Source organism: Macaca nemestrina, chromosome 5 (genome assembly GCF_043159975.1).
Source record: "Macaca nemestrina isolate mMacNem1 chromosome 5, mMacNem.hap1, whole genome shotgun sequence".
Taxonomy (NCBI): domain Eukaryota; kingdom Metazoa; phylum Chordata; class Mammalia; order Primates; family Cercopithecidae; genus Macaca; species Macaca nemestrina.
Window position 1 is genome coordinate 1020730 of NC_092129.1, and position 13398 is coordinate 1034127.

Below are 13398 nucleotides of genomic sequence, written 5' to 3' on the forward strand. Positions count from 1 at the left end.
TATGCTGCTGTTCTCTTAACCACTGTGTGTTGGGGGCAGGGGATCTAAAACCAGCTGTAACCAAGTGTCTATGTACAGGAACTGCTCTGGGTTCCCTGGCTTACAGGTTACCTTGTGCCATACCTTTGAAACAAAGGACCTCTCCAGGCTTCCTTACAATGGCCAACCTATTTCTAATGCTGGCCAGTCTATCTTACACAAAGTTTTGTTTTCCTAGAGTCATAGTACTCCATAGTCTCCTTTAAATTCTTTCTTGACATTTTTCAATATAGTTCCTAGTAGCATGGGCTTATTTGTGCCTGACCTATGCTTCTTTGAGACAAAACACCATGCTCACACCACATGCACACCACAAAACAAAGAATGGGTAAAAAGGGCACACACACACTTTTGCAGTTTGCGCCAAACTAAAACCAAAACCAAAATCAGAGTATCCAGAAATCCAAGCCAGGTCAAAACCAAAACCAAAGTATCAAGCAATCAAAGTCAAGTCAAAAACAAAAACCAAAGTGCCAGTACAGGCACACGAAGGGTGATCAGGCCATCCTTCCACTCAAATGGAGTGGGCAAGTTCCCAAGACCAATCCTGTCAAGCAATTCAAACCAAGTCAAAACCAAAACCAAAACCAAAGTGCCAATAAAGGCACGCCATGGGTGATCAGGCCATGCTTCCACTCAAACAGAGGGGGCAAGTTTCAAAGACTAGTCTTACCAAGTTTTAGATGTCCAGCCTCCAAGTGCCCGTTCCTTCCCGGTGTTCAGCTCCTGCATTGATTCTCCATGGGGGCCTGACACACACTGCTCTGGCGAGGTGTCCCACCGGGGCAAATGCCTACTTGGGAGCGCTCTCAGGATCCACGTCACTCGGGCTGGTCGGAGTCCCCCACAGGGATGTTCCACAAGTCGCAGACAAAACTCCTCAGACACCGAGTTAAAGAAGGAAGGGGTTTATTTGGCTGGGCGCATTGGCAAGACTCCTGTCTCAAGAGGCAAGCTCCCCAAGTGAGCAATTCCTGTCCCTCTTAAGGGCTCATGACTCTAAGGGGGTGCACATGACAGGGTCGTGATCGATTGAGCAAGCAGGGGATACGTGACTGGGGGCTGCATGCACTGGTAATTAAATTGCAGCAAAATAGGATAGGAATTTTCACAGTGATTTTCTATACAATGTCTGTAATCTATAGATAACATAACTGATTAGGTCAGGGGTCGATCTTTGACTACCAGGCCCAGGGTGTGGCGTTCAGCTGTCTGCTTGTGGATTTCATTTCTGCCTTTTAGCTTTTACTTCTTCTTTCTTTGGAGGCAGAAACTGGGCATAAGACAATATGAGGGGTGATCTCCTCCCTTAAAAGGGTAAAGTCAAGCTGGGAACTATGTCAGACAAACCTGCCTCCCATTCTATTCCTAAATAAGATATAGCTACCAAGATAAGAGGCTACATACCTCCCTTAAAATTTGCATACAAGGAAATTCCTTGTGGAAAAAGGACGGACAGAACTCAAAAGTTATCCCTCTAAGGTGCACCTGAGACAAATGCATATATGATTGTTTCCCCTCCCCTACTGTTTATGTAAAAATGATGATTCACTGAGCCAGCCTAAATTGTGTATTCAGTGGAAGGCTGATCAAGGACTCAAAAGAATGCAATCTTTTGCCTCTTATCTACTCATGACCTGGAAGCCCTTGCCTCAAGTTCAGCTTTACCTGACTAAAGTACATATTACACATACTGATTGATGTCTCATGTCTCCCTAACATGTACAAAAGCAAACTGTACCCTGACCACCTAGGGCACATGTTGTCAGGGCCTTCTGAGGCTGCCATGGGCGCAACCTTAACCTTGGTGAAATAAACTTTCTAAACTGATGGATGCCGGATGCGGTGGCTCATGCCTATAATCCCAGCACTTTGGGAAGCTGAGGCGGGCAGATCACCTGAGGTCGGGAATTCGAGACAAGCCTGGCCAACATGGCGAAACCCTGTCTCTACCAAAGATACAAAAATTAGCTGGGTGTGGTGGCACACACCTATAACTCCAGCTGCTCAGGAGGCTGAGGCAAGAGGATCACTTGCCCGGGAGGCAGAGGTTGCAGCCACTGCACTCCAGCCTGGGTGACAGAGCAAGATGCCATCTCAAAAAAGAAAAAAAAAATTGATGGAGAGTTGAGATAACTTTTGGTTCACAATGTAAATGTTTATTTAAAAACAGACATTATTTTATGTACCATTACAAATATACTACTACTCAACTGCTCGGGAGGCTGAGGTAGGCAAATGCTTGAACTGGGGAGGCGGAGGCTGCAGTGAGCCAAGATCGCGCCATTGCTCTCTAGCCTGGGCGACAGAGTGAGACTCCATCTCAAATAAAACAAAAAGAAAACAAATATACTGCCAATTAAACTGTGATTTTGTCAAAAATAAACGTTGATGACTTTACTTCCATTAAAGCCACTGTAGTAGCCAATGGAAAGCTTCCTTTTTGTCCTCTGAAGGTTCACTGAAAAGTCAACTGACAAAAGGCAGATTAATTGGAGAAAGGGCATACAAATTTATTAACATGCACATGGGGGAGAACTAGAGTGATTTTGCTGAAGCCCCAAATGGGGTTCAGAAGCTTATATACCATCTTGAGGTTACAGAATGGGGGTTTGGATTGTGGCATAACAGGTTATGGGAGTGGGAGACCTGGCTGACAACCACGGTCTTGTTATGTAAATGAGACCTCACAGGTAGAAGTCCTCAGAGAGAACAGCTGGTGCATGTTTCTTTCAGACCTCTGCAAACCAACAGTAAAATTCGAAACCCTCCAACCTACTGATGGACCCTCTGCTTGCCCAAGGGCATTCTTAAGTTAACCTGAAAAACCAGTTCAGGCAATGACGGGTGGGGGTTGGCCATGCCTCATAATACACGCCTCCCTTGGAATTCAGGCACAGCAAGCCAGCATTAACGTTAAAACAGAGACCTTAAGACTGACAGAAAAGACTCTTTTGCAGAGGCTTCTTCATTACCTTCAGGGCACACAGGATTCTCGCTTTCCACTGTACGGTCCTCACTTTACCTGTTCAACCTTCATTTATCTTTCACTGCCTACTCCTGGGTAACACTTGGCCAGCGCACAGGTTTCCCACATCCTGAGGACACCAGCAGGCAAGGTTTGAGTGACGGCTCTGCCTGGCTGGCGGTCACCCGCAGGCCCACAGCAGGACATGAGCAGAGGTGAGGGGGGCGCCGTCACCAGCTGCGACTCTTCCAAAGACCAGAACCATCCCTGAGCACCCGGAGGAACCAGGTAAGCGGCTCGGAAGCAGAGGCGCCAGGGGCGGGGCCAACGCTGGGAGGTTTCCTTGCCCCGCTCCCTCGCTTGGGTCCTGCAGCCGCTCCCGTTAGACGCGTTCCCGCCTCCTGCCCTCTGGAAAGTGCCCGCCTCTTGCCTTCCGCCCCGCGCCCGACTTCCGCCTACAGGCCCGGCTGTGGGCTGCGCCCCACGCCCCTCACGCCAGCCCCGCCCCTCACGCCAGCTCGCGCCCCGCATGGCTGCCGCCGGGGCCAGACCTGTGGAGCTGGGCTTCGCCGAGTCAGCGCCGGCGTGGCGACTGCGCAGCGAGCAGTTCCCCAGCAAGGTGGGCGGGCGGCCGGCATGGCTGGGCGCGGCCGGGCTGCCCGGGCCCCGGGCCCTGGCTTGCGCGCTGTGCGGCCGCCCGCTCTCCTTCCTGCTGCAGGTGTACGCGCCGCTGCCCGGCCGCGCGGACGCCTTCCACCGCGGCATCTTCCTCTTCTGCTGCCGCGAGCCGCCGTGCTGTGCCGGCCTGCGAGGTGAGCCGCCAGACGGGGTCGAGACGGGGCCGAGACGGGGTCGAGACGGGGCCATGCCTCCCACGCGTGCGCGTTAATTCCGGGAGCCAGGAGGGAGACGGCGGAAAGCACAGCTGCCGCCCCATCCTCGAGCTCCCTCCCCCGCGCTTCCCCAGGAGCACCTTCTCCCGGGCCCTTCCAGGATGTCGTCATTTTTACTACACAAGCTTCTAACTGCCCATGCGCATCGGTAGCCCCCAGCTTTTAATCAGTGGGTGCTAGGTATGGTGCTATTCAGATAATAGAAATTGTCTTGGAAAGATGGGTCCCAGTAGCTTTTTCGTATTTTTGGCAGTCGTTCTTAACGATCAGTCTTACTAATTGGATTAACTCAGACTAGCTCCAGGAGGCAACTCAATTGCGTACCAGACGAAATCTAGTTTCGGGATTTTAAAAGCTTATTCCTGAAAGCAAAAACTTTCATTTTTTAAAAAAGTATTTTCAGTTTTATGTGTAGAGGATGAAATATTTGAATTGCTGTTTTGTTTGAAGATATAACTTTTCTCTGCATTCTCTTTTAGTTTTTAGGAATCAGCTACCCAGGAAAAACGAGTTTTACTCATATGAGCCACCTTCTGAGAATCCTCCCCCAGAAACAGGAGAATCAGTGTGTCTCCAGCTTAAGTCTGGTGCTCATCTCTGCAGGGTTTGTGGCTGTTTAGGCCCCAAAACGTGCTCCAGATGCCACAAAGCATATTACTGCAGCAAGGAGCATCAGACCCTAGACTGGAGATTGGGACATAAGCAGACTTGTGCACAACCAGGTGAGTAATCTTTTTTTTAAAATCTCAGTTCAGTTTCATCGCCTTTGTCAACCCAAATATTTCCAGGATAACTTTAAAGTTAAAATTAGGGAAGGTATAGTACTTCAAAATTTTTCATACCTGGAACACCTTTGTAAAAAAGAGGCTGTAAAGTCTGAATCACTGAGTAATGTCACCATATAGGCATTTAATTTATGACCCTTTATCTAAAATGCCAGAACTATAGGGAATATAGTACTTTAGAGACAACCATTTATTAAACTGTCTTCAAAACTAAATGATTACTAATAGTGCTGTCCCTTTCGTTTCAGATCATTTCGACCATATAATTCCAGACCACAACTTCCTTTTTCCAGAATTTGAAATTGTAATAGAAACAGAAGAGGAGATTATGCCTGAGGTTGTGGAAAAGGAAGATTACTCAGAGATTACAGGGAGCATGGGTAAGCAGTTTGAGGACTTCATCCATTAAGTGGTTAAACATAATGCTTGGAAGAAAGCTCAGTGTGTCTAGAGCAGAGGTACCTCAGCTGAAAATATACTTCCCGGACTGTGTTTTCTGACACCTATGAGGTGTGTTCCGCTCCCTGTAAAGACAAGGGTGGGTATCCAGATGGTCGCATAAATAGGGCTGCACAAGACGCTGAAAGCTTGCTAAGTTCCTCTGGGTCCCAGATCTGTTTCTCAGGTTGGGATAGTGTGAGTGCCTAGCACAGTGTCGGGCATGCAGAAGGGCCCCTTAAAAGTTTCTCTTTCATCTGGCCAGTTTTAGATACACAATTTTGTCAGTTTACTTACAGTGCATACTCGGGTAGTACTTGTGCTGACCAAGTATCTTAGAGGTTTATTTTATTATAGTAGCCAACATTTATCCTGCACTTACCTTACATACTGTTTGTGCATGAGCTCATTAAAATCCTGACAGCAGACCAGTAAGTCAGAAACTGCCCCATTTTGAAGGTGAGGAAATTGAGGTTCTGGGTATAACTTGCTTTGGTCACATAATGTTAAATTTTACAATTTGAGCCTTGAGCCATACACAAAACCGCCACAAAATTAGATTTATAGACTCAAAATGAAGACATTAGCTTACTGGTTTGTAGTTAATACCAGTCCTACATTCCAAAACATGTTTGAGTCTTACTCTGTGCCTGACCTTGTGCTTGATAATAGGGATATAATGGGAAGCAACACTCCAGTGGTCAGATGCTCACAGTCTCATGGAGGATCCCAAATAATACTTGGGGAAGTTACATTCCATGTAATGACTGATAAGAGTATAATACTGGTGCCATCAGAACACATGTGACATCACTGAAGACTGCCTGGAAGGGACCACACGTGTGTTCATACCTGTACGATAAAAACAATCATGAAAATGCTTACCTTTAGGAGAAGGCAGAGCCTAGAGTAGGAGGATCAAGGATGAAAGCTGGACTTCAAATATGCCTTATTAGTATAAATGTGACTGTGGAACTGTGTATTTTAAGATTATGAAGTAAGGTAAGTTAAAAAGCAGTCCCTAATTATCACAAGTAAAAAACTCTTGATGTAGTCATATAACCACACTAAGAACTCTTCTAGGTGACTTCAACACATGGGACAGTACATCTCTAGTGGAATATACCCTGAGAATGAAAAGAATGTAACAGTGTTAGTATTTTCAATAAACATGTTATTAATAACCTGTTGCTGTTATTTTGAGATGGTTGTGTGTATATTGGGGGGATAAAGGAAATGAGTAATTATGTTGGGGTTACTGAAAACTGAGGCGCTGGGCGTAGGAGGAAGATAATGTTGATTGTGTCTATGTACCATTTCTCTCTAAAAGGAACTCCAGGCTCTTTGGAGAGGTGGTTGGTTCCAGAACTGGGTCAGGAAATGTTCATATAATGTGGGAACGTGGTCATATCAAAGATTAAGGATGCCAGGAAGGATTACTAGGGCCATGTCAGAACTCAAGCAACATGAAAAGGCTCCTGCTGGCAAAAGATGGACAGTTTGAACATCTCCAAGGACACTAACTGCATCAGATATGTTTAACGGGTTCAAAATGATACTTTTAAAAAACTCAGTAATCATCTTTGTAGGATACTTAGGAACAGACTTATTTTCAAATTGGTAAATAAAAGGAAAGAGTTTGAGTTCTAGGGGTACATAACTTAATTATGAATAAAGTGATATGTGTGGGATTTACTTCAGAGTAATGATGGAGTTGGAAGTGGCAGAGAAAGGAAACACTGGACTTGATAAGTGTTGAAGCTGATTAATGGTACATGGCGGTTCATTATAGTATTTCCACTTTTGTGTATGTTCAAAATGTTCCAAAATAAAAGGAGAATTAAAAAGAAAAATGCTTCCTGGAGGTAGCCGTGTTTTACCTGAGACTTGAATTTGAGTTCCCAGATGAAAGAGTTTGGCAGGAGGCAGTAGGGCCTGAGGGAACAGCGTTTACAGTGTCCTAATGGTTACACTGAAACTTTCCTCATATAATTGATGGAACATCAATCTGAAGGCATCCTACACTTCCTCCATCAGACCTGATGGTGCAAGTGAACACCATCAGTGTCTTTCCAGTTTCATCAGTTACTTTAGCTTCTCTTACTCAAGGTATATCAGTTCTATTTTAATGTACATTACAAAGACTAATGGTTATACTTAGAGACATGGGTCTGCTGGGGACAGCAGTGGCTCAGGGTGGCTGTAATCCCAGGAAGAAATGTGGAGAAGGAAATGAACATTTTTTTTTTTTTTTAGGACAGAGTCTCACTCTGTCGCCCAGGCTGGAGTGTAGTGGCACCATCTCGGTTCACTGCAACCTCTGCCTCCTGGGTTCAAGCAACTCTCCTGCCTCAGCCTCCCGAGTAGCTGAGATTACAGGCACCTACCACCACGCCTGGCTAGTTTTTATATTTTTAGTAGAGACGGGGTTTCACCATGTTGACCAGGCTGGTCTTGAACTCCTGATCTCAGGTGATGTGCCCACCTCAGCCTCCCAAAGTACTGGGATTACAGGCGTGAGCCACTGCACCAGGCCAGAAATGGGCTGGAAATGAACATTTGATGACTGAGTGAGTGAGCCTACCAGCTGAGGATACTAATGATAAGAAGGGCTCACATTTGTTGGGTGTCCTGTGATGTGCTGGGCAGTCCTAAGCCCTTGACCATTCTGTTATTTTGAAGCTTTAAGGAAATGCACTAAATGGGAGCCCATATAATAGAGCTGCATGGAGTACCTGGAAATTCAGATGGTCCAACTTGAATGAGTGAATAAATAGAGAAAGCTATCTGATTAAAAGGGGGTCCCCTCTCCAGGTGTGAATTGACAAGTTGTGGGGATTACTCCTGTTTTCATAATAGTTACGTTGATTTTTCAGGTGAAGCACTTGAGGAAGAACTGGATTCCATGGCAAAACATGAATCCAGGGAAGATACAATTTTTCAGAAGTTTAAAACTCAGATAGCCCTTGAACCAGAACAGGTAAAGTGGAACTCACAGCTCCTCACTGTGTTCTCTTCAGGCCATGTTTTATGAGTATAATCTGTGAGAAGAAATAACTTCATAGTAACACTAGTCTGTTCCTTAGGAGCCTATAAAAGCAGGCTTTTGTTATCTTGTTAGAGGAGTTTCTCACACAGATGGGCCATGTAGAAAGGTGCTTTGCAGTGCTGATCCATTTAATAGTTACTAAAAGACTAAAGGTTATACTGTTTATCATACAGGGTTTATTTTCTAAAGAAAGCATCAGGGATGGGAGATGAATGAGATGTTGCCTGAGGTACATGAGGTTTAGGCACAAATGGCCCCCCCACAAAAAGAAAAAAGGTGATTTTTGCCCATTTCCAACAGGTACCTTTGGCTTGTAAAACAAACGTGGCATGTTAACATTTTCTCCTTAACCTCCCCTACCATAAACGTAAATCACGGAGGAAAAACCCATAAACCAGTCACTGGTTCAAATAAATACCCAGGGGTTTATAGGAAGAATAGATCTAGGTCTTAAACACTAAGGCAGTTTTTAGCAATGCATATGCTTTTAGACAAAATACAGAAAACTACTCAGTTGCTGTAGGAAGCTTATTACGGTGAAATGTTACTTATGTTTGTAGTAGTTTTCAAAACACTGTTTCACTTGGTATTTGTCCCTCCTAAAATTTTTTAACCATGAAGGCAGGCACAGACTCTGGGCAGAACTCTGCAATCAGAGCAGAGGCTCATTCTTAGTCCCTTCACAATATATTCATAGGACTAACATTCCAACATTAGGTAGTAAAAGCATCATCTAGGAAATACATTTTGATGCCCTCCGAGTCAGATAAGCTGAAATAGTCACTTTGGGGTATTGAGAAGGCATTAATGGCACACTGGCACAGCCAGGTCTGATGGAGGAACTGTGACATGCCTTTTGGGTCAGTGCTACATCAAGAGTAGGAACATTCATGGAGTAGATAGCATGTTACCATTGGAAACTTTTAGGTAAGGTATTGATTATTTGAACATGATCCTCATTGATTTTAGATTCTTAGATATGGCAGAGGTATTGCCCCCATCTGGATTTCTGGTGAAAATATTCCTCAAGAAAAGGATATTCCAGATTGCCCCTGTGGTGCCAAGAGAATACTGGAATTCCAGGTATGACCTAAATAAGGACGATTTTAGTGTGTAATCACCATGATTGTTTTAAACATTAAAAACTGCGCCAAGGTAATTTGTGCACATGGGTCCAATGGCAGTACGGAAGGGTGGCCTATGATGAAAACCGTCAGTTTCCTGCCTCACCTTGGGGCTAGTTCCCTGGAAGGAACTGTCTTGTCTTTTTCTGTTTCCTAGTTTTCAGACACTGTCTGTTGACTGACTTCTGTGAAGATGAGTGTATCTACACTGTCTCACCTCTAGTGTGGTTACGTCATTATTGTTAGTGCCTCTGTTAACTTTTGTTATTTTAAATAATTTATACCTTCCTTGTTCCATTAATTGAAGTCTTTGACTCCATACTTTATGAGAGGAGTCTTTACTGTTTAATCTTGGTTTGTGGATTTGTTAGAACAAATGGATATAAGCATTAAAGATAAATGTGCCCCCCTGCCCAAAAGGATCTGTTAGCATCAAAATACCAAAATCCATTTTGGGTGGAAATGCTCTTGAGCTATGGATTCACTAATCTTCCCAAAGTCATAGCTAGTATTGGTTTGTTTCTTTGGGTAAAAAAGGAATTATGAGGACCATAACCAAAACTCTGCTTGGTTCTTAGTGCCAGAGCTCTCAGGGTCCAAAATGAGGTGACAGGATGGTGGCTGTTCTGCCTATTCACTCTTTCAATTAGACTACTTCTAAGATTCTTCTCTGGTCTCTATAACTACATTGACAGATGTCCTTTTTGTATTCATGACTAGTAATTAGTGTTTCTTGAGTCAAGAGTAACAATATCTGCAATGATACAAAGTAAAAGTTGCCTAAATAGAAGCCTCAGCCCTTTTGAGTGGCATATTAGTAATGAAAATAATTTATTAACAGCCACTTGTGAACTTCTTTCTCAAATGGAAAACATCAAACAGAAGGTGAGAGGGGCTTTGAAGTCATAAGGAAGTTTTAGATTGTTAAAACATGTTAGTTGTATGATGTCTATAATCCTGCTTTGTAGTATGCGGATTGAAAGACCAAGATTCCTATAATCATCCTGGCTGAGAAGGTCTCTTAAAAGTAGTGCTCCCTGCTGTGAAGCGGCTTTCTAACTGTGTCACCCTCTTCTCAGGTCATGCCTCAGCTCCTAAACTACCTGAAGGCTGACAGACTGGGCAAGAGCATTGACTGGGGCATCCTGGCTGTCTTCACCTGTGCTGAGAGCTGCAGCTTGGGTACTGGCTATACAGAAGAATTTGTGTGGAAGCAGGATGTAACAGATACACCGTAAAGGCATCTTAAAGCCTTGAAAAAAGTTAATGCTCTTTTATACCTTGCAATTCCATTTCTGGGATTTTATCCTAAGGAAATACTTATACCAAAAATAAAGGTGCAGAGATGTTGAGAGATTGCTTACACAGTGTCTACATATTACTGAAACAAAAGTGTCCACTGACAGAGAATTAAATAAATTTTGGTACATCCACCATGGAAGGCTACACAGTCTTAATTATAACACCTACATTGACAACCAAGATACCATTTTAGGTGGTATTCGTGGTTTGATCCTATTCTTGTAAAAATATTTGTATGTATGCACAGCAATCTGCAAAGATGTACACTTAGTGCACTGGTTACCAACGAATGGTGGGACTAACTAAAATGATCGTTTTACTTATACGTGCATTTCTTTTTATAATAAAAATGGGTTATGTGCCTAATGAAGTCAAACTATCTCACTCTGAGAGCACTTCCCACCCTAAGTTTTTTAAAACACAAAGAAAAATACTTAGGTAAAACTCCAACAAACTTGTCTGATCATTAGCTGATTATCACAGGCTCTAGTATGGACTGGAAGCCCAGAACATTAGAAAAACACCAAACCTCAGGTTGGTGAGTATGAGAAACAGGAAACCCAGTGATTCTGAAGCAGCAGTATCACAGTTGGCAGGATCAGGAACAGTGGCTTTGTGATCACAGAACTGGAACTGGAAGAGGCTCTACCTTCAGAACCGATCTTCGGCAGCCAGTGGCCCTGCTGACAGATGAGACACTGAAAGGCAAAAGGCGATGGTCTTCCCTTTCCATGTGAGCGTTGTACACATGTTCCCTGTCGCATTTACAAGGCTTATGGAATGTAAGCCAGGATAAGGGTCTGGCCTAGGAGGCAACAGCCTGAAGAAAGGAAGGCCCTGAAGTCAGTTTTCAAAGGGCTGACCCTTGGCCTATTATGTTTCTGATATATTTGTTTAAGCACCTTGGCCTATTATGTTTCTGATATATTTGTTTAAGCAAGTGGCTCTGAAGACTACACTAAGATTCCTTCCATCCCCTAGTAGCTCACACTTGACAATTCCCAGTTCTCTCAGCACCAGTGATGCCTGCCCTGAAGACACATTGCTGTTGATCAGTGCCTGAATACTGACGGCTAATTCTGATCAATTTCTCAGGCTTATTTCCTTAATCTACATTGGCTCACACTGTCCCCTAACACATCCCTGTTAACTGAAATGCATTGCCACCATAAATCCTCACGTTTTCATAGGTAACGTCACTTGCTAATATAATTGTCTGTCTGATTTGTAATTTAGAAATTTCTGTCCTAGTAGTCCGTATTATATAAGTATGTATATGCAATTTGTACTAACTGTGTGTGTAAGATGCAGTTATACATAGCACCATATGGAAAACTGCAGAATGGAGTTTCTCCCATGGGGAGGTTTGACACTAGGCTACTTAAGAGCTAGAGGGTACTAGTTTCGAACCTGGGATGGCTAAATCAATGAGAACCACCTATAACTATGGTGTCAGCCTGTGGCTACTGGAGTAAGTTGTCATCAACTAGTGACGAGTTGGTCACAACACTTAGTAGGAAGCACAGTGGCGTAAGGAAACCTGGACTAGTAGGGCCTTCATATCTAAAATTATGTATTATTCTGCATAGGCAGAATGTGTTAGTACATTATGAATGCTAAGGGCTTTTAAAGCAAACATGTTATGGTCTTTCTGTGGTAAAAACTGTTACTTGATATGGACATTCTTGCAGGTATTTTGGCGTACTCAGCCAAGCTGTCATTGGTGTTTATTCCAGTCAACCTCCAGAGATGATCCTAAAAGTTTACAGGGCCTTTCCGTTTGGAACAGGTATATCAAGAGGGAGACAAACTGGTCCAAATCACTAGAAAGAAAATGTCACAGCACCGACTGGGCATCTGTGTTAAAAAATAGCAACTATATTAAAAATAAACTGTACAATATAAAAAATTTAAATTAAAAAATGCATTAAGCAAGTTGCCTTTAGAAATGTGAAGACATTTTAAAACACTACAAGGTAATGAGAAGTCTCACCTACGTAATCATGGCTCCACAGACAGTGCTGTCCATGCATCCACCATTTCTCAATACCTACAAAGTTTTAAGATCTGCTTGGTTCAGATACTGTCCAGCCACAGCAGCTCTCCTCTGCTGTAGAGAGCAGCATATTCAGCTTTGCCTTTTTATTTCAGAGACTAAATATCCTTTGACAGTTTCAGATAGTACAGCCAAAAAAAAAAAAAAAAAAAACAGTTTTAAGTGTTTTTGGCAATCATATTGGTGATAGTATTTTTGTTACTCTTAAGAATGGTATGGTGGAGGTGGGAGGATGATTTGAGCCTAGGAGTTCAAGACCAGCTTGGGCAACAGTTGAGTGACTTTGTCTCTACAAAAAGTAAAAAAAGTGAACTGGGTGTGTTGATGTGCACCTGTAGTCCTAGCTACTCGGGAGGCTGAGGTGGATCACTTGAGCCCAGGAGTTTGACTGCAGCAAGCCATGATTGTGCCACTGCACTCCAGCCTGGGCAACAGAGTGAGATCATGTCTCAAAAAAAATTGCACATATAACAGATAAAGTAATGATAAAGTAAATATGTAAAGTAAGTGAGTAATTATGGGACATTCTAATTCCTCATCCCCTGTGTCTTTAAGAAATAAAATTCTCATTGTAGAAGGAAGAGTATATATAATATAGAATTGGTTAAATAAAAACCCTGTGAGCTTTGAATTGGACATATTAATATGAAATCATTTTATCTTGAAAACCTAAAAAGGGAAAGCAGCAAGTATTTATCCTGTTATATGGAGTATAATCCTTTTATAAAAGTATTCACATTAATA

At 43.3% G+C, this 13398-nt stretch overlaps 1 protein-coding gene across 3 annotated transcripts; it reads left to right on the plus strand.

Moving 5' to 3' along the window:
* Window positions 1-3521: 3521 nt before the first annotated feature.
* Window positions 3522-10732, plus strand: LOC105487628 (programmed cell death 2). 3 transcript variants are annotated; one of them, XM_011751124.2, is made up of 6 exons: window positions 3522-3819; window positions 4380-4622; window positions 4934-5065; window positions 8000-8103; window positions 9142-9255; window positions 10376-10732. In XM_011751124.2, exons 1-6 carry the CDS (start codon window positions 3537-3539, stop codon window positions 10532-10534), a joined length of 1035 nt encoding a protein of 344 aa, XP_011749426.1. In that variant the 5' UTR covers window positions 3522-3536; the 3' UTR covers window positions 10535-10732. The 3 variants fall into 3 exon arrangements, with proteins under 3 accessions (XP_011749426.1, XP_011749427.1, XP_011749428.1); XM_011751125.2 differs by lacking the exons at window positions 8000-8103; window positions 9142-9255; window positions 10376-10732 and adding an exon at window positions 6454-7991; XM_011751126.3 differs by lacking the exons at window positions 8000-8103; window positions 9142-9255; window positions 10376-10732 and adding an exon at window positions 5796-6307.
* Window positions 10733-13398: the final 2666 nt, after the last annotated feature.

Excerpts from the sequence above, each read along its gene's own strand:
- LOC105487628 (XM_011751124.2), top strand. The coding sequence starts at position 3,537 with ATGGCTGCCGCCGGGGCCAGACCTGTGGAGCTGGGCTTCGCCGAGTCA. Across the intron at positions 4,623-4,933 it reads GCAGACTTGTGCACAACCAG|ATCATTTCGACCATATAATT; the intron begins GTGAGTAATCTT and ends CTTTCGTTTCAG. Across the intron at positions 8,104-9,141 it reads TAGCCCTTGAACCAGAACAG|ATTCTTAGATATGGCAGAGG; the intron begins GTAAAGTGGAAC and ends CATTGATTTTAG.